The sequence below is a fragment of the Tinamus guttatus genome, unplaced genomic scaffold (assembly GCF_059628265.1).
Source record: "Tinamus guttatus ecotype Peru unplaced genomic scaffold, ASM5962826v1 Tinamus_guttatus_pri_ptg000025l, whole genome shotgun sequence".
Classification (NCBI taxonomy): Eukaryota; Metazoa; Chordata; class Aves; order Tinamiformes; family Tinamidae; genus Tinamus; species Tinamus guttatus.
Genome location: NW_028288559.1, coordinates 192,344 through 215,966, shown reverse-complemented (window position 1 = coordinate 215,966; position 23,623 = coordinate 192,344). Strand labels below are relative to the sequence as shown.

At 36.9% G+C, this 23,623-nt stretch overlaps 1 protein-coding gene across 1 annotated transcript in view; it reads left to right on the top strand.

The window, feature by feature from the left end:
• ADCY2 (adenylate cyclase 2) overlaps window positions 1-23,623 on the top strand; it is a 162,331-nt gene that overhangs the window by 136,585 nt on the left and 2,123 nt on the right. Inside the window, exons 17-23 of the mRNA XM_088526216.1 lie at window positions 147-266; window positions 4,507-4,691; window positions 6,208-6,292; window positions 12,485-12,643; window positions 18,836-18,982; window positions 20,066-20,173; window positions 21,722-21,836. Of these exons, the coding sequence (XP_088382342.1) occupies window positions 147-266; window positions 4,507-4,691; window positions 6,208-6,292; window positions 12,485-12,643; window positions 18,836-18,982; window positions 20,066-20,173; window positions 21,722-21,836 (919 nt within the window). The remainder of the gene's footprint in view (window positions 1-146; window positions 267-4,506; window positions 4,692-6,207; window positions 6,293-12,484; window positions 12,644-18,835; window positions 18,983-20,065; window positions 20,174-21,721; window positions 21,837-23,623) is intronic.

Here is a 23,623-nt window from a genome sequence, read left to right as displayed (position 1 = left end):
AAGCGATGCCACTTTCCTTTGGTTTTCTCTATTTGCAGTGAAACACTGAAGTTAAATGATTACTGGCAAGGCTTTATGCATTTCTCTTGCCTTTTTTGACCTTACGTAGCTGACAGGCTAATGAATTACATGTTGTTTTTCTCTAGTTTTTCCTGGATAATGCTGTGAAAGCTTTTCCCTCAGTTCTTAATTCATCAAATGCAAGTTTTCCTAATTCAAGTGATCAGGCACAGTGGTGTATACAGAACAACTACTTTTTCCTACCGGTAAGTTCCTTTTATATTTCTTTCTTTATTTACACTAATAACACTAAAACAACTGTCACCGGTTATGTTTGAACCCACCCATTTTCAAGTGTTTTCAAGAACAGTCCAAAAGGTTGGATTTTTTTTTTCCAGTCTCACTTGCAACCACCTTTGAAGGAAGTGGGGAATTAAAGGAGGTAAATACTTGTGGAAGTCTTAATGACCAGCAGATTAGAAAGCAGGAGACAGCCTGATAGTAACAACTGATCCTTCCCTCAAGGAGACTGGTGTTATTGGGGAAATGCACAGTGACCACGGTGTAGATCAGATGTACGAAAAAGCCTCCTCACGACGGTCAGCAAGGAGATGAGGTCTATCTGCAGACAGGCTTCACCCATGTCTGGCCTGGCATTTGAAGCTGTGATCGTCAGGCTTTTGACACTGTACTTTATTAAGCGGTAGGCTGGGAAGAGGAAATAGGATATTTGTACACCGCTCTATAAATGGTTTCAGAGAGCTGAATCGATTGGAATGAGATGATTTAGTGTGACTAGGAGCACAGCTATGCACTGAAGTGCAGGGGAAAGGACATTCCTGCAAAAATGGGATCTGTGTCCCAGAAAGCAATGTTCTTAACAGATTTACAAAAGACCTTCAGCTGAACACAAAAAGTTCTATTTTGTGCCAAAAAAAAAGGGTCAGCAATGTTTGGATAAATAAGGAGGAGGCAATGAGAGGAGAACAGAGATTATTTTATCTCTTTATGCAGAATTGATGACACTGGCACCAAAAGAGTGTGTGCTGAATTCAAAAAAAGTATTTTACATGAACCAGCTATTGACTGTGTCAAGCTAAGCAATTTGAGGCACATACAGAAGCAAAATGTTATTTCTGTGCGGAACGCTTCTACAAAGAACAGTCACAGTAACTGCAGCAATCACAAACTTTCAGCATCTCCCTGCTAAAGATACAGCATAAAGCATAAGTTTCAGGTTCTCACTTTCAAGTTTATGTAAGTAAACTGCTTTATAAAGTAGTCCAGGGTTATCCAGGACTGCTAGATACTAAGATCCTCTTTAGGCTCTGGCATCAAATCGTTTTGTTTGTGAAAGAAATGACCCCATCCTTCTTCCAGCTGGTGCATATGTACTCACTCACAACCACATAGAAATAAACGGTTTCTGTTGTTTTTTGGTTAGCAGCCGCCCCCCCCTTTTTTTAACAGTTTTGAAAAAATAAATATTTCAAGAAGTTCAGTTGTTAAGTTCTCCAAAAAAATCTGAATGCTCTTTTTTTTTTTCAGAAATTATATGCATTATGAAGATTGAATCTGTTGTTCTTAAAAAAAAATCTTTGTTTTCTTTCTGATATTTTCCATTGCATAAGATGTTTGTCACCTCTTTATATGTTTGCCACGTATCTAAAAATTGATGGCTACTAGATGTTAAACTACTAATATGCATTTTTCATCAAAAGGAACTTTGATGAAATGACAGAACAATTATGCTAAAAATGTCATTTTTAATTATATGAATGTAAAGCTTAGGTTGGCTAAAGCTTTTAACATTCTTCCTCCATTTTATTTGTTAAATAGCTCTCAAATATACATTGTTGGTATCCTGCAGAGCTCATAACTTGCTTAGAAAGCTGAGAATTCCTTTCAAATTACTATTTCTAGTTGTTGACTTAGAAAGCTGTTCAGGAATTTGGCAATAAGTATCTTCTCTCTTTACTGAATAAAATAGTGAATGCTTTTGTTGAGAATGTTTATTTTCTTAGGTAAAAATCAGTGTTTTGTATGATTGTATGATTTGTGTGTGTTAGCTTTAGCATTAAATCTGCATTAATCTGCATTATGGAGATAAATCTCCTGTACTTCACTACAGTGGCCAGTGGCATTGACAAATCTGCTAACTACTTAATCTAAAATGAATAAATAAGAGATTTTTTTTAATTGTTTCAGGCACATTAGGCTTTATGCTACTTGGGAACAAATTGATCCCCTCTCTCTTTCACTTCCCAAAATAGCTTTTCTGACTGCATTGCTTGCTTTCTTGCACCTTTTCAAGATTTACTGAAGTCAAGGACTTTGCTGGTGTTTTTTTTTTTGTTTTGTTTTGTTTTTGTTTTGTTATGGAACTTCTGTGGTTTCCATCTATTAGAAGTTAGACTTAGGAGATTTTGAATCATACATATCTGCTCCTGTGCTGAACTACTAGCTGTGAACCGAAATGCCATCTCCATGTGTTAAACAGAGAAGAGTCATAATACTGAATTTTAAAAGATGCCATTTTGGAGTGCATCATATTTGGCTATGGAATTCCAAAATGACCTAGATTTCAATTTTTTTCTTCACAGACATATTGGGTTAGAATCCTTTCTATTTTCATAAAATTAAGGTCTTCATAGGCACAGGCCTTAAGTTTGAAAAGATGAGCCCAAATGCACTAGCCTGAGGAAAAGATCATAAGGGTTGATATTGCTGCAGTTTAGTGTCTTGGGAAAAACTCAATGTCTGCAATCTGAAGCTGTTTCTTTCTTCAGTAGGTTGTACAGAGGCTTGAATCTGGGGCATTGACTCAGAAATAATAGCGGACTTGTACAAAAAAGGTATAGATTTTCCCCATCTGGGTGGTAATTAATTCCTGTGTAGGGAAATTCAGATTCATTTGCTACACACACTGCGGTAATTCCATGGACCCCAATTATTTTGTGCACTTGCTCTGACTCCAGTGTCCAGTATGCATCTTTTTCGGAAGCTGGCTAGACTGCTAGTGACCCTCACCCTGCACAGCACGTCTTTTGAAGCCAGTTAATTTGTGGTTCCTCCTCTGATTTCTTTCAAGAAGTTTTGCTTTAGCCCAACAAGCTGAGAAGGATGGAAAAGGACTGAGAGGGCAGTGCTTCCACAGGCTACTTCAGTTTGCAAAATCTTTATTAAAAAGGTGAAATTTCAATCCTCTGGAAGGATTTTAAGCATTCTTTTGCAGTGTTGGGTGCTCAGAAGAGTCTTAAACTAATGTATGAAAATCATGATATAGAAAAGACATATTTAGAGCATTTTCCCCAAAGCTCCTTAACCTGGTGTAGCTGTTCAGAGTTGCCTCTGGAGTGGTTTCTAAATCTGCATGATACTTACTGAAATCTTGCATTTTAATATACACTACCTGCATTTTCGGAAGTGTGGCCTACAACTCATCCGCCCATGTTGAAATATTTTTTTTTCCATCTGGACTATGTGTTCCTATGAAGCAGAAACAGAGACTATTAATTCTACTTGGAAGATTTTTGGATTGAAGGCTGGATTCTTGGATTCACTTTTGGATTCAAGACTGTCCTTTGCTTGTGTGCTTTTTGGAAAACTAATTTCAAAAGTAGGACAACTTACTGAGTTAAAAAAAAATGCTTCTTATATAATAACACCAATTTCTGAAAATGCAGTATGACATACTAATGGATGCAACCATCAGTCAGGTTTTAATTTTGGTGATTCTGAAAAATAGTTTTTTAATTTCCTTTTTTAAGCAGATCTGTAAGCTATTTACAATAACATTGAAGATTCATATGGCAGAACAATTCTGCCTGACAGGTGCCATGAAAATTATTTTATGATAATATTATGCCTAGACTGTGTTAACCATTTTATATTCTTCCTCCCCAAAGCATATTTCTAGAATTGGTAAAGCCATGTATCTCAGAGGTTCATAAGATCTGTGCATACTACATCAGTTTACAAACACTGCAAGCATAGGCAATTAAATAGTTGGTTTTGGATCTGCAGATGCTTTGGTCTTGATCTTCCCCTACGCTCAGTAATATGTGAAGGGTGGTTATGGTACCCCAATATGACTGCAGCCCACACAGAGGCACAGGAGGAAGCTGCCAGAAGACTCTTGCACTAGACTTCCAGCACCAGCAGTGGTGTCCCAGACATAAGCACTTGCTACTGCAGATAAGCAAATAAAAAGTTACAAAGGGTGACAGCTGAGGAAGAAAAATTAGGAGCATAATCTGCGTTTTAGTGATTTTAGGATGAATTTTAGTCAAGTGTGAAAAAGGGCCTAAATTATGAAATATCAATATCGAGTTGATATTGACTCTCCCTGGTACTCTGATTCTTTACATACTGCAAAAGATTCCATACTTAATTAGTTAACTAGTTAACCATTTTTATTAGAACTAGCCTAGTCATTTTATTATGTATGATTTACCACTCAACAACCAAATTCTGAATGTTTCCCATTCACTTTTCTTTTGTCAGTATTTTATATACAGCTGCATATTAGGGCTCATTTCCTGCTCTGTTTTCCTGAGGATAAATTATGAGCTGAAAATGGTGATAATGTTGATTGCACTGGTGGGCTACAATGTTATCCTCCTACACACTCATGGATCCATGCTGGATGAATACAGCAAATTTATGTATGCAATGGGTCCTCTAAAAAGGTAGGTTGATAATTCCAGCTTTTCTGCAACTAGTTGAAAAGAAACACAGGTGTTTGAGGTGCAGAAGCTTTGTTAGTTCTTACATCTTGAAACTGCTTTTTTTATATATATTTGACTATATAATCTACAAGTCTCAATTTAAAATCACCACAATGCTGATATGAATATACAAATTAATTTTGCACCTGAGATTATTAAAATAAAATAAACAAGTCCAGGCAAAATGTGTAAGTCAGTCATGTAAAATAGGAAGTACAGTATGGTTTAGTTGGCATTGCCCAGTAAGGACTTTAGGAAAAAATTTTGAACATCATTAAGGTTGTTAAAGCATTATTGCTGCAAATCAAAGAAAATCAGCTTTCCCAGAGGTAGTATGCTGTCTTAAAATGTTACAAATGCACTCTCAGCTATTGAAAAATGTAGACTACAGGTTGGATAAGTTTCTTGCTGTGCTTGCAAATTTATATGTTATATTTCCAGTGAGTACAAAAGTCTTTGTTATTGGTGAAATAACAGTTATAGAATAAATAGGAGGAAAAAAATATGCCTCTTTTTCCAAGTGTTGCCATGAAAAAGGACTTTTTGGACATATATAATTTCTATCTCATCTTTAAAACAAAGAGGTGATGGTCTTATATGCAGCAGTGCATATGCCAAAAAAGTGTATATTCAGAATAGAATTTAGTGTCCTTTTTCTTATTTTATACACTATTGAAGATCTTTAGGACACAAAGATGACTGTGGAAACAGATACAAATTAACAGGAAAACATATATTTTTATTGGGGCTTAGATCTAAAGATTTAAATATAACCAAGAGCAGGTATTCCTGTGTCCATTGCATTAGTGGAAAGGATATTTGTGGGGTGGGATGTAGAACCACACAGTGGGTTAGATTCATCATGTGGTTCTTAATTTTGCTAGTCAAGATTTGCATCTGTTGGTGTTTTCATACATAGACAGGTTCTTCTTCACTGAGGCAGTTCTTCTGGTGGCATCGGTAGTGTGGAACGTTTCTTATCACCTCTGGTATCTTTTCCCAAAGCATAGTTTTAATAAACTGTATATGAGATTTAGCTGGTGCCTCTTGTGCTTCTGAAATAAAAAGACATCTTAGAAAGTAAGTGCTCCACCTTCCATTTCTTCACATACCTGAGATGCACTCAGGCTCTCCCTTATGAAAGTAATTTATTACATTTAAAAAAACTCTTTAATTTGTCTGTACAGAATAAGCACCAAATAGTCTCCATTCACAAGCAAAGAAGAATTTCTCATCTTAGTATAAATATATAGGCACATTTGCACAGATTGTTTTAGAACTTAATAATTTTTTTATTATGAAAATAATTGTATTTCATCAAATAATAAGGAATATTCCTAATGGTCTTGATTTAAAATGGTCTCAGTTTGCATGCCAGAAAGCAGTATAAATTGCAGTATTTTCATTATTCTTGTGCCAAATGAATTTTGTTTCAACTTTTGAGTATCTTGCTGAATTTAAACCTTTTATTTTGTAGGCCAGGCATACTGAAAGACCTGAAGACAATGGGCTCCATTTCTCTGTTTATATTCTTTGTCACATTGCTGGTTTTGGGTAGACAGGTAAGATGTATAGTTCTCTTCATCTGCATTAGTGCACCCAACATTATTTTCCCATCTTTTCAAAAATTTTTTAGATTTTTCCCTTCTGTTCTGCTCCATGCCTTTATGTAACCAACGTTGCAAAGAAGTGTTGGAAGCATCTAAAAAGTGATTTCCTTTATTGCCCTCAGATATGTTCTTAAACCTTATCTCTGCAATAAATGTGGTGGAGAGTGTGGGTTTTACATGGATAGAGTGCTGTGCCTATTGTCCACCATGCTGACCAGTATTGTCTCACAGCCTCCAAGTGTGCTCCCATCTGTCTGCATCCATCTGCTGGCTCCCTGGTTGGTTAATTACAAGCTATTTTCTTCACAGTTATTATCATTTGATGCGGACACAGAAATAATGTAGCATGCACATCAAATGTACCACATACTGAGGTCACGGTTGTATTGAAACTATTAACCAACGGGAAACTACTCTTTTCATTACCCAGTGGTGTTTTTCAGTAGAAACTTGATATCTTACGTTGTATGGAGTTGAGGGCATGTGCAAGGGCAGTTCTCTCCTAGATCCTCAAGCCTGTCTGTGGCTAAGTGCTGCAATCCCAGCCCACTGTGCTAGCAACCAGGTAGGGTTCAGGGTAGGGTGGATGATGTGTGTCATGTCAATTAGAAAGGAGAAAGAAGGAACATCATCCTCACTAAACAAAGATCAGGGTTCAGTAACATCAACAAGAAACTTTGTATTTTGCATGGTGCAACAGTTTGAGTGTGTCTGTCACATTGATGGAAAAATTATCCTCTAATATTTTAGCAATCTTTGTCTTGGGGGGCTTTAAGTCTAGATTTTTGTCATAATTCTGTGTGTGTGAATTTTCAGTCTGTTGCCTTTAATTTTTCCACTGGTTTATTGTCTCTTAAAGAAGAGGGAGAAAAACCCTGTACATTTTCCAGCATTTTCAGCATAAGTCTAAATAATAATTAGGCATACTTCGAATCAGTTTTAGCACAAACTTCACATAAGCCTTGCCTTTCTATGTTTCCATTAGTGACACTGAGTGGTAGCAAATGCTTAGGGAGAGAACAGGGAAGGAGAAAAGGCACCTGCATGATGTGACCATTCAGTGAAGTGATGTTGCTGCCACATTCTCAGGTGCACATTGTATTTTTCCCACATTGGCTGGTGACAATGTTTAGTAGGTACTGATTGTTCTACTTTCTATTAAGATGCCTAATTCCTTTTTAACCTCGCTTTATCTCCCTGTTCTTCATAAGGCATAATATGAATTTCACAATTTAATAAAATGACATGTGAAATTGCCCTTCTTCTTTTTCGTTATTAAACTTTCTGCTTATTGCTTTTGTGAGCATCCCTTGTAGAACCAGCTCAAGCAATGTAGGCAAAATAAAACCATCTCCACCCAGGAAAGAGATGGGAGATATTGTTGCAGGTTTTCTTACTGGATACCCCTGTTCCTCCTACATCCACCTGCCTCCTATCCATTCCATTTCAAGAGGAGATCTCACTTTCTCCTTCCAGCAGATACCTTGATACTCTTCCTTCATCGCCAGAATCCATGCCAAGTCCATGCCTTAATCCTACTGTGAAAGGAAAAGCATCTTGGGGAAAAGGATGGGGTTAGAATAGAAGAGCAGATCTTTTAGATCAGGTACTAGAAAAACAGACAAGTCTGAGACAAGCATTTCTTTTTCTGTTGCTTCTTAGAATTTAGACAAACTTTCAACTTCCCCAGGTATCAGACACAACTGATCCTAAATGTATTATATAAAATGGAGGAAAACAACACCACATTTCTCACCAGCATCTGCTTAGGCAAACAGAAATATTCAGTGGAAGAACATTTTTCACAAAAGGACAGCTTAGTCTCTGACATTGCAGTTCATATTCTCAAGGACACATGAATATGGGAACTAATGTTTGTTGCTCTGCTGGACAGCGAAATCATGTATTTAGTAGAGACATTGTTTTTACAGCCAATTGCAGCCATCTTCCGTCATAGTTCTTGTTGAGCCTTAACATATCCCAGCACACATCTTCCACTGAGGGTTATATACAAGTCATTTCTCCATTTGCTATCACATTTTTCAACTTTGCAGATAGTAACAATGTCTTTTTTTTTTTTTTGTTAATGTTAATGTTAAACTCAGAGCTCCCCACTAGATCAGCTGTGCTGTGCTGACCTAATGGGAAACCATCAATGAAAAGAGTGGTCTTTTGGCTTCCCTTGTACTGGCATCGATGTTTCTCTGTCCTCGGAGTGAGTAACTGGAAAGTTAAGAACAGTTAAATGGTTTCCCACAAGTACCTGCTCACAGGCCAGACAAGTGCTGATTTTTATGTAAAATAAATAAATAAAAATATATATTTATTATGTATACATACATACATATATGCATATATACGAAGGGGTGTGGAAAACTAGCATAGGATTACAAGTTATATCAGCAAACTTAACAACTGTTGGGGTCAGCTAATACTTGAAGCTACATAACCCAAATAACTACTAAGAGAGGTAACCATTCATTTCTGTCCTTGTATCTCCTAATTTGAACTGGCACAGCTACTTTGGGAACTGTATAGTTGGCCCAAAATAGGGAAATGATCTGGCTTTAGAAATTAACCCTGGGAAAATGATCCTTTTCAGCCAGATGCTTCCTGATCTAGTTTTATTTTGTGACTGCATCAATTCTTGTGCCAGAAGAATTATCTTGGGCTGGAAGTGAGCAGTCAGAGTAAAGCAAGGAAAGCAGAATTGCTTCTTTTTGATGGCTATACTAGTTTAGGGTGGCAAACAAACCATTTCCAGAACTATTCTCTGGCACTGAGGTCACATTGCAGTCTGCATGCATTCTTCCTTTTAAAATAGTCCTTCAAAAATGATGCATTGAAGAATGCTGACTCTTAAAGCCTTCCTGGGCAGTGCTTGGGAGAATGCAAACGGGCATGGGCCAGGGATGGTACAAGGGACACTTAGTCTCCTTAGCTTCCTCACCTAAATGAAAATGTGTATTGAATTTGCAGTGATCTTATCTGCTTGAGGCCTCTCCCATCACTCTGACCCTTACTGAATCCCCCAGGATTCATCACATATATCTATAGACACCCATGTCATAGTCCCTCATGAACTGCCTATCTTGACTTTCTGTTTAGTCAGTGATGAGAATTAGTTCATCTCACTCTGAGGCAAATGTCAAAAATAGAGCTGATCTTTGTCGCACTAGAATTTAAAAATATAGCTAAATCCAGCTCTGGGCAATCATGCAATAAGAAGTGAATAAATTCTTGTTACGCTGAACTGCTTTTGCCCAGGAACAAATTACTGCTGATGGAAACCTCTGGGTTGCATTGCCTTGCAGAGATGCACAGTAGCCTCTTGTCCTAGAGAAAGCCAATAGCTCGGCCATGCCTGCAATGTCCTTCATGCCTCACTTGATGGCCCACTGTGCCCACCAGCAGAGAACTGCTGTCAAGGGATGTGGTGATTATGTTAGTGAAGAAAGCAACTTTTTCTATCTCAGGGGTGCTGTGGTTGCTGATGTCGCTGGCTGAGGTAAAAGGGCCATTTTAACATATTCGTATTGAAAGGGTTCTGCAGTTAACATTAGAAGTATGGACAATCTTGGCTTTCATATGTCTATAAGAATTGAAAATTTGAACAATATCTTTAATACCTTTAATTGGGATACATCATACAAACAATAAAAATGCAATTTAAAGTAAGGTTTAGTGAGGCGGTTGTTTGTTTTCTTTAAAAGTCATGGGTATTTTGAAGAATGTAATTTCAAAGCTAATTTGTAGAGTACATTGTGCTGAATTATTCCCAGGCTCTCCTTGCCATATTTTTGAGAGCCTATATATAATTCAATAAATAAGAGTAAATAAGTTATGTTTAATATTATGTCTTAAAGAAGTGAAATATCTTTTTAACAACTTCAGCTTATCTAACGCTGTTTCTTTTCAATACAAATATGATACAATTATAAACACCCAATTTCAGTTTTATTTTAGGCATCCAGTTTACTTTGGACAAACATGCCAAGATTTTTGACACCCCAGTTTTTTATTGGACTTTTGCATGAATCTAGTTGGTCACCTTCACCATTATTCTTTATGTGGGGAACTCGGATAGAGTGGCCATTTTGCTTATTCTTGGTAAATTGGCACTTGTTAAGTATGTTTGGAAGAAGGAGATGTAAGAATTTAAATATTTCTCTCACTTTAAATATAAAAGACATTCTAAAAAAAGGGCTGCATGCATTTTACATTGTGTGATCAGTTTTGAGAAAAAGCTGTCTGTGACCTAAGTCTTTATAGGAGGGTTAAGTGCCATTGGATATATGAATGATGACAAGAGTGCGTCAGCAAAATCTTTTCTCCAAGTTCCCGCAGAAGCCTGTTTTCAGGTGGTCTTTCCCTTCATGTTCTGTCATGTCTCTGCATGTATTTAAGTCCTTGCCCACTCTTTTTTTGCTTATAATCTGTAAATATCCTATAATAGCATGTAAGTACTTCAATATTTTCAGCTTTTTCACTTATTCATTTATTCAAGACAAGGCAGGTCTGTGGGGTGAAGGATCATACGTTATGGGATGCTAAGATCCATTCTACTTTCAGAATAATATTTTTCTTATTTTGGAAGAGACAGAATATTTCTTTTTTAGTACATTTAAGATCTGCATCAGCAGAAAAATAATTCATCACTCAGGATTTAATAGTGTGGATGATTTTTTTTAGGTTATTAAAATATCTAAATAATATCCAACCTTCATCAACTAATTTAAAGGCAGCTTGAATAGTTTGGTTTCTAGACATTTAGCACATGGTTTTCTTTTTTTTTTTTACTTCATTTTTCAGTTGTCGGCAGGTACATTCTTCAGTTCACCAATTTTCACCTTCATTGCTCTTTGAAAGCTTCAAAATAATTTTAATGTGATCTCAGTGTAACTTTCTGCTCTATCTTTGGTTGTTATGTCAACAAGTTATTTAGAATCATTTACAGCTGCAATAGGAACCTTTCAGTCAGAAGGACAACCTTCATTTTTACTGTAAACAACTATTGACTACTAAGAATACTAAAAAGCATTTGTAGGTTTTTATAGAGTAAGATTGTCGTGATAATTATGTTCTGGTCAATAACTTGGTCTTCATGGAAGCCTGAGGATAGCATTAAGCTGCTGGGCTGAATTGAAATGGATCTTGATGTATTTCTTCTCAAGTGAGATAGTCAAGCATATATCAAAAATAATGCTCTGGATTTTAGCACAAAACATTAACAATATGGAGAAAAAGTATAGAGAACTCTACAGAAAGAGTTTATGCATTTGTAAACATTTAATGTAAATGGAGCTCCAAAAATATTGATGTTCCAATAATATAATGCAGTTCCTATATAGCTACAGTTATTATTACTATTGCTTGGTTGCTGAGAAACCTTTATGAAAAAAAAAGGGAAGGATAAACAATTAATATTTTAAGCAGTGTAAAAATCAAAAATATATATATACTTGTCTCAACAATTTTTGATAAACTTTAAAAAACAATATTTAAAAATATCTCTTAATATTCTAAAAGCATTGAAGCTTTTGGTGGGTCCATAAGAGGAGAAAGTACATATTACATTAAACTGAAGGCATTTAGTACTGGCAGATTGGCCTTTTATGGACTACTTTCTTCTTACAATGCTGATTGTGTGACATATGGTCTGTACATGTATGGTCTGTATATGGTACATAAAGTCTGTAAAAGCTAGGGTCTTACTGCAATGTCCGTTATTGTAACAGAAATTCTGCATATTATGTTAGAAAGTGTAAAAAATGGATCTGAGTTGTGAAATGAATTCTTCCGAAGCCTAAGAGTTAAAAAAAAAAAAAAAAGAAAAAAGAAAAAGAAAAGAAAAGAAAAAAAGAAAAAGCCTTTTCATTCCTTGAGGGCACCTCGGGTTTTTTTTGTTTGTTTGTTTGTTTTCTCTACCCCAAGTTTGGGCCTTGTAAGTTTCATGAAATCTATGTCATGGCATGTGTTTCTGATTGATTCCTGTTGGATATGGAATCGTATTTGAATGGCCAAAGAGGTAAGAGGTGATAGCCTTGTAGGGATGATGTACTGTGCTTATTTTGTCTCTTAAATGTGTACTCCAGCAGGACAAGATGCCTATTGTTTCTTTACCTCTGTGTCCTCTTGTAACAGAATGAATATTACTGTAGGTTAGACTTCCTGTGGAAGAACAAGTTCAAAAAAGAGCGGGAGGAGATTGAAACCATGGAGAATCTAAATCGAGTGCTGCTGGAGAACGTGCTTCCGGCCCATGTCGCTGAACACTTCTTGGCAAGAAATCTGAAGAATGAGGTCAGCCAACTCTAAATATCCTCTGTTTTGTGGGAAAGCCGTGTGTCCTGGAAATACCTCTCAGTGCTGGTTTGAACAGTGAGATTATAAATTGACGTTTGTTTTCATTTCTCGCTACCTGTGCATGAAAGGTTTGCTTTACAGCACTGAGTGCACTTCGGCAGTTTGAAGACAAAAATTTGAAATTATTTCAAGTGTTCAGGCACTTTACCTTTCGGAGGAGGGGAAAAAAGAGGAGATGAAGGGGAGGGTTGCAGGAACATGGATTTAAATTTCAATCATATGCATCCAGATACATTTTTCCTTGTGTACAAGTTGGAGCTGCATCCAGGTTCTGAATTTGCTCTTGGTGAATGGAGACCTCACTTACTGAAGGAAAATTAGCCTGTTTCCTTAAATAGAGGTTATGTTAATTCTGAGAATAGGTTTCCCAACACTGAAATACCTCTGCTTCCTGCTTATGGACCTATTCTGAGCACCAGAGAAGACAATCAGGAGACCCCCGTTGGCTATGGTGGAAAATAGATCTGCTCTTAATTTCATATTACAGCTTAACAAGGCAAGGAGTGAAAAAAATGTAGATAAAGTGACCGTTTCTAGAGATGTTAAATAGAGCAGTTTGAGTTACTTGTGTGCATAGAGCAATATTCAAATTGAAAACTGATAAAAGGGGGAAGGTTCATTTTTGAACACCTGAATTAAAAGGCACGATGTTTTCCCTTTCACTTTGATTTGCATTAAGAAGTATTATAAAATCCTTTGTATTGATACTTTACTACTACCTGTCCATATTTATTTGATTGCTAATGTTGAATAAAAACTGCTGTGGGGTTCCTCTGAATTCAGCCAAGGCCCAGTCTGAAAGCCAGGGTTGCCCAACTCCAATTATCAATCCAAGTAGTAAACAGAGCAAACCACAAAGAGGCCGCTTTCTCATTTATGTGCTCTTGCATCGCAGCTCCCTGGCAGAGTAGCACCATCTGTTCAGCCTTCTTTGGCAGCTGAATTTATATGCTCAGCTCTCCAGGTTCTTAGGTGGGAACGAGCTTTAGTAAATGTCCTCAAGATCAGTAATAGCAATGTGCTGAGCTATTATGTCTCATGAAGTAAGACTGATTTCATACGATTTTAGTGGCATTCCTTTAAAAAAAAAAAGAAAGAAAACAAAAGAAAAATGAGTTATATCTTTTTTATTTATCTCTAAACATAGTTTTCAACAGGCAAGAACCTTTCAATCCTTGGAAATATTTAGGAATATGAACATCTTTCTTGTCTTCAGATTTGTTTCAATATCAGTAAGGATGAGTTTTTAAAAACATTCTGCATATATGTACATGGCTTCACAGAAAATTGTGTTAGAACAAGACAGATGAAACATCTGTTTTCTCTCTGTGAATATTTTAAGTGAATCAAATGCTGATTTGAAGTTTGTGTGTCTGTTTCTTTCTTAGTAGGAAACATTCTTGTTAATATGATTTTACATGTATTCCATGCCTGCTAAATTTAATTTAATGGATCAACAATCTGTTTCAGAATACTGCTTTTTTTAGAATTTGATGTATGCATGCAACTGTGTGAGAGAGAGAGAAGAAAAAGTATGGTGCTGAAGTATTGGCATGAGGAATGAAAGGGGAAAAAATGGATGATTGCTAGATGAGAGCAGTGGAAATATACTTTTTTAAAAAACAAGAAGCTTCTTTTCATAGCAAGACACATCACTGACTAATGCTGATAGGGTAAAAGCAAAATTGCTCCAGATTAAGTGGTCATAAAGGTTTTTGGTTTTATCAGAACGCCCCCAGAATTTTGTTGCTGCTTGTAGTCTTCACGGTGGGTACCGAACTAGTTGAGAGAGATAAAAATAACAACAAAAATTAAATGAAAAACAGGTAACAAGGCCAGGATAAAATATGTTGTCTTCACCTGGTTTACACACCCTTTTCCTGTATGCTGTCAGCATCCAGAACCCCTATTACTGAAGAGCAGCCAGGAGCATTTGTGCTGTGAGCTGACTTGCAGGCACAATCCTACAAGGGGAATCCCGATGCCTGAGGTGTGTGAACTGGTAGAGAGCAGAAATTCTACCCCCGAGCAGTAGGACCAGTTGCTTTCCTGCATCCCCAGAAGGTCTCCAGGAGCTGGAGAAAAGAGGACATAGGAGACAGTAAAGAGAGCCAACTAGCTAAAATTCAGAAATTATGAAAGGCGAAAAAAAAAAAGATGGGCGAGTGAGGAACTGACTGCAGAAGGGAGGATGATTTTGGTTTTGGTGAAAGAAAAAGAAGTGGCACCATTCCTTCCTTTGCCATCTCTCACTAGTACTAGTAAATCCCATCTTCATAACCTTTCCAGGTACTGGAAAAGAAACACAGCTGCTCTCCAATGCTGGTAGAAATGGAAACACAACCTTGTTCAACAGCTCTTATTCCAAGTTAAAAAAAAGAGACAGAGAGGTAGAGTACAGGGAAAATGTTGTGGTTGCATTTAATTTTCAGATGAACCATTTTTGAGAGTACTATTTCAAGAGAAATAGTCATAGGAAACTGAAGGCTCCTGATTGCTGCAGGTTTTGTTATGTGAATGATCAAAATAAATGAACTAGCTGGGAGCACTTGCCTAGCTATAAACGGCACCACTTGTTTCTGTGCGGGTACCATGCTACACAGCATTAGCAGGGATAGATATTGCCCCATGTCAAAGAGGAAGGAGTAGAGATGTGGACAGGGTTGTTAGCTTCATCCTATGACAGGTTACATCCAAATTCAGTAATTTATTCTAGAGGTGGAAGAAAGGGAGGAGTAATAACACTGCTCTATAGAGAAGGGAACTTAGTGCCTGGAAGCATAACAGTTGGGCATCCCTTTTGCATAGGCTGGCATGAAAAATAGTAATCCTCCCCATGCCACCACAACAGTTTTGTGTAGACCTCTGCTCCTGTCTGTTGCTTAGTCTCATTCTTTCCCCTACAACAGTGCACAGTGCCCATTGCCATCATTTCTTCAAGGGCAGCATTTCTACTGTGAGGGAAGACAGCAAATACCCCTCCTAATACCTGATGCCCCCAGGGCTCCACGTGTGCCATCCATAGGACTGCCGGCTCTTCTGCACATCCATCAGCAGCCCCATCAGGTTAACTCTGGGCCTCAGGCAGTACCTGGTGCTGGATACTTCAGCAGAGGTTCAAGGGCAACTGACGTTGCTATTCACCCTTTGTACTTTTGTTCATAAATTTAAGGGTGCATTTAACTTCTCGAAATGCTTTTTATAGGCTTTTCAGCTAAACATTTTTTTTGGTTATACACATAGGCAATCAGGGTTTTAACCTGCTAAGCTCTCATCTTGAATGCTCTTGAACCACACTGAGTCACACAAAATTTATATATTTTTATACAGATGTTTTTCCTAATTCAACTTTTAAATGTCCTGTTTATCTTCTGGCTCTTCTGTTGCGAGTGCCTCCTTCTACCATCTCTGCTTTACGATCCTCAATACTATGTATATCATTATCACATCTCTACAGCCTGCATTATTGGTCTCCTTCTCCTGTTAAGGTGCAGTTATAACACTAGACCTGTAGTCTTAACTTGAATTTATATTCTAAAAAATACGTTTACCTGGATAAAATCTTTATTAGTGTTAAATTCCATGCGCTATTTCAGATATGGCACTACCCCGGTGTTAGCACTGTGCCTAGATTTTGTGTTTTTTATGAACTTTACAACCACAAGTGCATCAGTAAGGTAATTCTGTCATATTTTCTGATCACAGGGCACAAAAGCAGGAAAATTCAGAAAGTAAATAAAACAGCTGCCTTCTAATGTTTATGTCATGAATTAAAGCAACATTTTATTACTGATTAACAGAATCTAGGACAACAACACTGTGTTTTAATATTAATGATAGCATTACTGTTAATTTGTGATCCTGCTGGATTATTCAAGGTAGTAGGAAGATGAACATTTTGTTTGAAAGGATGTATGATCCGAGATGTATGCAACTTGATTATTTTGACTGCTCGAGTTTCACAAATAATGCATGTTTTGAGTATTAATAATCTATATTATCTAATTATCTATATTTAAGTCCATGCAGAGCCTCTTCTTCTTGCAACTAGCTTCCTATTGCTGCATTTAACTAATTTCAAGATAGGACAAGTATGTCTGTACCAAGTGTTGGAAAAACAGCAGGCAGCAGTGGATGGCAGTGCGGGATTGCAGAGAAGGACCCATTTTCCCATGTGGGAGCCTAGAGCAAAAAAGAGACCATTTTGGGCCTGAACTGCTTAAAGTCAGTCATCTTATACAGTTGCAGGCACTCCTCTTGAGTATCTACAGTAGGAAAAATGACTTCTTTGGCCATTTTCTATAACTGATTGAGAGAGAAAAACACTTTCTGAGATGATTTGCCTATCTGATGTTAAAATGACTTTCCAGATGTGACTGTCTTGCACTGGGAATGCAGAATGCATAAGATTACTTTGCTCTCAAATGAGATACTTCAGCCAGGTGCTTAAAGCACTTAAACTGAGTTGATGACAGCCAGCAAAAGGGCTCACCTCTCCCTGCTGTTTGCTTATTTTATTTTGTGAATTAAATTTATTTTTAAAAAATAGCCTTGAAAAATATACCACAGTAGAAAATAAATTAACCAGGTGTTTATGGAGATGGATCAAGTGGGTGACAGAAAAGCATTATCACAGTGTTGATACTTTATGAAAACTCTCTCTTGGAAGAGGGTGTTGGAGATTCAGAAATCCTTCAAAGTTTAGTGGTGATCTGGCAGTGAACTCCTGGGCTTTTTTAGACTTGTAGGCTGCTTGCATATTTTATTTAGTAACTTCTCATATGTGTAAGCAGGCTCTTTAAAATGCTGTGAATTTTGTATATATGGCTATGATCTGGATATCAAACACACTAACCATTTCAGCTCTAGCAATATAAGGAGCAGTAGTGAATTGCAGCAATATACTCCATGCCCACTGCACAGAAGCACACTAGAGCTTTGGTGATATGTTGCTTATGTAATCCTTTAGAAAAGGATCTAGTAGTAAGTCATTTAGCTCCTAAAACTGCCTGTATTTCTCCTTGTCTGAAATTATTTTCATGTTTGCGCAGAAACTTCCCACACACCTGATCTGAAAAGAAAGCCACTTAATCAGCAGAACAGAGGAGAGGCAGTCAACACTTTTCCCACAGTTCTGCTATTTTTCACTTAGGCATCACCAATAGCGATTTACTATACCTCTACACATGATTTATGAATTATACCTTCAAAAGAGAAAAACATTGTGCAAATGAAACTGCAAGAACAGCTTGGATAAGCAAAAAGGGAAGCAATATCTGGGGATTTTTGAAATCACAGGCCAAATCCTGCTCACTTTATTGACATGAGTATTGAAATTAAAGTTAATTAAAGTTCTACTCAAATAAATACAGAAGTTGACTTTAAAATAGCCAACTGCATCTTTTGATTCTATAGTTGACTTTATGTAGGGATATCAATACCTTTTTTAAAGTATTGCTATTAAAGTATACTTTATTTCCTCTCTTTCAGGACATAGATTTGTCTTGATAGGAAAGATATGTTAATGATAAAAGTTTGCCTAAATTTTAGTTCAGGTAACTCCTTCCCTTTGACTCAGCTCCTTGTTATGAAAAAGACATGATAATTATTTTCTCTTGTTAAGTATCTTGTCAGTTTAGATTAGAAACTATCATCAGGCTTGTGTCATATTATGCATTTGTAATGCTTTAGGATCGTGATTTTGCTTCAGTTTTCTAGACTTTATAATAACATAAATAGATAATAAAAATTTGGAGATTATTTTGCAAAATATAGTCCCAGCTATGCAAACTGGACCAAGTTATTTCAGTTGAAAGCTTCAGAAATGAGCCCTATATAATAAATTAGTAAAATATTTTATGTTCATTGAGCTAATACCAAGGAGAAAAAAAAAAGAGGTAACTAAATCACTGCAAACATTTTCTCTTCTTAGCATAAAGATACTAAGTCTGTCTAACAGGTAGGTTTATAAGTTGTTCAAAAACCACTAAATACATCTAAATGGAAAAAAATAACACAACAGAGGCATAGGGCTTTCCATCTAAGTGCTAGGACAGTGATTTTTTAAAAAAACTTTTAGAGATGGGTATTGTGGATGTTTTACTTTATTCCTTTTTTTCTTTTGGACAGGATCTATATCATCAGTCATATGACTGTGTCTGTGTCATGTTTGCCTCTATTCCGGATTTCAAAGAATTTTACACAGAATCTGATGTAAATAAGGAAGGCTTGGAATGTCTCAGGCTACTAAATGAAATCATTGCTGACTTTGACGATGTATGTACTTTTAACAACAATCAACATACGGTTTCAGTCTTAATAATCCAGGGTGTGCAACAGTGAGCATGTCTAGGTAATGGTCTACAAAGAGCTGTCAGGAAAGAGGGTTCACGAGCCTAGCAGAAATTGATTACAGGGAGTTTTAAAGGAGAAAGGGACTTATATGAGATAAAGTAGATAGATACCAATCTCAGATCAAATTCCATTGATTTCACTTCTCTGCAGTGAGAATCCCATCTTGAGACACCCACATTATATGTCAGGTATTAATTATAGTTTCCAAACACCAGTGCCTAAAGTCAGGTTTTAAATCTACACCTTTTTAAATTTTACAGCCTTGTGCCGTACCTGAGCTATGTCAGTTTGATTACACAGCATATTGATTGGTTGGTTTATGAGCAAATTCTAGTTGATTGATAGGTTTTCATGTCCCGTTTTCTAAAGTTGCAAGCAGGGTGTATGACTGCTGCTGGACTGTGAGAAAGACAGTGCTAAAAGCCTTATTAGAAACAGGATTTGTCTTGAAGAAAATCATTGGTGATGAAGAGACCAGAAAAAGGCATTAAGATAATGTTACAGCTCAGCACAGGCTGCAGCTGTACTTGTCTGCAGCCATAGGAGGAACTTTAGCTGAAAGAAAACCCATTTGGGCAACAAGGAATTGTTCAAAGCAACATCGGGCATGAACAAACATCCTTACACTGCTATTTCCATTTGTTAGATATTTACTTGCAGAAAGCTGTGTAAAGCTTAACTGTTGGCTCACATGGTGACTCAGCTCTCAAATGAGTGTGCAAAACCACTGATTTTAATCTCTTTACTATATTATTATTGATTTAACATCTTTACTATAATTTTAGCTACTTTACAGTAAAAAAATAAATATTTTAACAGACAGGGATGCTCATTTCTTGTGAGCTATATCCATTGTTTTATCCTTCATCCCCTGTATATTTTTGAAGCTACTTGGGGTCTCACAAAAGACTGTTAGAAGAATTGATGCTGTTAGCACCAATTTGTAGCACCTAACAACGAAAGTCTGCTGATCTGAATAACAGAGTAACGATTCTTGTCTTACAGCTACTGTCTAAGCCAAAGTTCAGTGGAGTTGAAAAGATAAAGACCATTGGAAGCACTTACATGGCAGCAACGGGACTGAGTGCTACACCCAACCAAGAACAGTGCCAGGTACCAGAAAATGTTTCCATGTCGTAAAAATTATTTTCAGGTGATCCTGAAATTCTGCTCATTAAACTGCAGGATATGCATAACACTGTGACATGTATTTTTGTTAATAATATAGATTGTATTACACTGGATAAGTACTTTTGTTCAGGAGTCTTGTTATTGAAAATGACACCTTTGTATTTTTTAAGCCTAGTATGGCCTTTTACTCTGAATACAGTACTCTATGCAATTGCTGCATATTGCAGCAGAAGGAGTTTGGTTTATTGCAAGGGCTGCTGTTTTCTGATGTAAGCTGGGAGGACAGCATAGCTGTATTAGCTGTATGCTTAGAGAAGCAAGGTTCATCATGGAAAGCAGATTCCTCTGTCTCTGGTTAATCTTATGGTAAGACTGGGAACTGTTAGAAATGAAATTCAGAGAAGTAATTCATACCTTTAAAGTACAAGCCACGATCTTCAGAGCACTACAGGTCAGCAACAGAGAGAGAGCAATTAAGAATCAACACATTCTCTGTGAAGGATTAATGTGCTCCTGCCAAACTCATGTTCCTTCCAGGCAGAAGCAATTAACACCTGCGCTTTAGGCCTTAGGAAGCCAGAGAACACAAAGGAATAATTTAAATTAGCTCTGACATTCAATACAGAGAGGAGAAGAAAATGAAGGAAGTACTTCAATGCTGACTGGAGATGAGAAGACATAGAGGAGTTCTCAATTAGAATCTAGACTAAATTAAATTTATTTTTTGAGTTATTTCCAGAAACTGACACTCAGGAGACCCAAGTTTTAGGGTTCCTTTGGTGGTTTCTGAATAGAAGTCCAGCAAAACGTAGAGACTGGATGCTCAAAAATCCATGGATACGACAGATGTGTCTATTTGGCAGTTTCTAGTCTGCTTCTCCAGCCCAGCCCAGGCAAAGCTACAGCCCACAGAGGCATTCTTGAACTCACATGAAACTGTTTGAGTATAAATTACCCTATAAGGCTAAGCGTAGGCATTAATACCTGCTTAATCCTGAGTAAATAGCAAGGTAGCTAATGACACCAAACTCCGTAATTATGTTATCGGAACAAGCGCTAGCTAAGGCAGGAGGAAATGTTGACACATGCTTTACAAATATTCAACATTTTCTGTGCACTTTACCTCTTCCAGCCTGCAGCTGAGGTTAGCTGTGATGTGCTTGCTAGGATTTCCTGATGGCAGGACATTTGCCACAAAAATGTATTTTCATCCACCTAGCAATTGAAGACCCTACTGAAAAGAAGCATGCGAGAAACAGGTTCAGTTATTCAAGCAGAAGAGAATCCATGCATTCAATTACATGCATTTTCTATACTCTGCTATGTCCAGTACTTTGCTTCAATCAGCTAGGTTATAATTCGGCCTATTATTAGTACATATATACATTCTGTTTGTATAGACAGCTACTTACCAAGTCTTTAAACATCAAGGGATTAAATGCTTTAAGTATTCAATGCATTTAGCCTGTGTTCTTCCAGCAACTAATGTTAAAACATTTTCATTCTGTTTGTTTGTCTGTTTACATTCAGGAACCCGAACGACAGTATATGCACATAGGGACCATGGTGGAGTTTGCATTTGCCTTAGTTGCAAAACTGGATGTCATAAACAAGCATTCATTCAATGATTTCAAGTTACGAGTGGGTAGGTATCACAAGATTTGCATGAGAATATTACGAAGGGCAAAAAAAAATCAGGGTGAAGTACTAGCTGATTAAAAACTAATTAGTAGAACTGAACAAACCATAGCTGCTGTTGTAGCAAAAAGTGTTTCAAGTCAGGCACTCAAAAAATGGCAGCATCCAGAAGTTGATAGTAATTGGAAAATATGGTTCCACAGTCTTGGTTTTATGGTAAACTCTACAATGATTGTTCTCAAGATTGTTAATCATGTTAATTTTTTAAAGTTTTTCAATATCAAAGGAGACAGACTCTAGCTCGGTGTTCAAAATCGCATAAACGACTTTGGAGGACAGGACCTAGAAACAGCCAGTGAGGTCAGAGTCTAAAACATTTGAGAGGTACTAACCTCAAGCAAGCATACAGAAATCCCCCCCTTCTTTCCCAGGGTTAAAAAAGGAGGGCATTTCCCTTTTTTATTGTGCTGTGGTTATTGACAAATAAGAGCAAAGATTACTTGCTGTTTATATTTGTTAGAGGTCTCACTTATATTTCAGCTTCTCATAGCTTCTCCTTGTGCATTATGGTATTTAAGAAAGGGCAGTACTGCAGCAAGCCACTGAAAAGATGCTGAAATAAATTAATTCAGAACTGGTCAAGAACCATGTGTTCAAAAATGTTTATTTCCTTGTAATAGCACACAACAGATTTACAATGCAATATGTAACTTGGAAACTGTGAAATGAAAGCAATATATAAATACTGGAAGTCTATATATATTGTAAATATCTCTGAAGTATTTGAGTGCCAACTGGAGTGCAGTTATTCTTTCTTGTCCTTTCCTTGCTGGGCAGCTTGCTTCTCTTTCTGACTACATTCATATTTATTTCACAGTGCCACCCACTGGCAAAGTGTGCAATTTGCCAAGCTTGAATATTTATGTGCTCCTTAAAGCACTAAAAGCTAATAGCCTTTGTCTGTATTCCTTGCCACAGCTTAAAAGAAAAAAAAATAAAGCAAATGTAGTGTGTGTCTCCTTCTTCAAGTGTTACAACAGTTGACGAGTTTATAGAAACCATGTAGAGATCCCTTATTCCTGTCAAGAGTAAAAATCAAAAAATCATCTTCTCGCTCTGTTCTTGACAGTACTTGTCACATACTTGCAAACATACTTTTATCAGCAGTGTTAGGGCAGATGAAGAGCTGCTGCATGCAAGAGCTAAATGAACAAATTCATTATAGCCACACTGATGCTTTTAAAGCAAGTTTCATGAGCCAAACTTTCATTTTCTAAGGGGAAAAAAAAGCATGCCCAAGTGTGATTTTAAAGTGTTTGCTGGAAGTACCATAGAAGTTTGACTTCTCTGCTTAATGAAGCGAGGAAATGGAAAAAAAAAAAAAAAAAAAGTTTCAAAACACCATGTCCAAACTTTCATTAAATACCAGGAAGATGCCAATTAAAGATAGTTCTGTTAGTTTTGCCTCCTGAGAGCTAACATTACTTTTACTCCATATACATTAAACAGACTATAGGCAATCCATCTTTTAGAATGAGGCCTCAAACCCTTCCAGTTCTTTAACATTAGTTCATTCTATGCTAAGAAGTGAAGAATGATTTGGTCATCAGTTCTTTGCGGACAGAAGAATTCCTTCTCATTACAAATAGAAATGAAAAGAAATTCTGTTTTCCTAGAAGTAGTTCCTCTCCCTACATATGTTTCTCATGCTATATCATAAAACACGTAACAAGTTATTAGGACAGAAAATGGCAGAAAATATGTAAGTTTTTGAGGATGGCAGGGAGTAGTAAG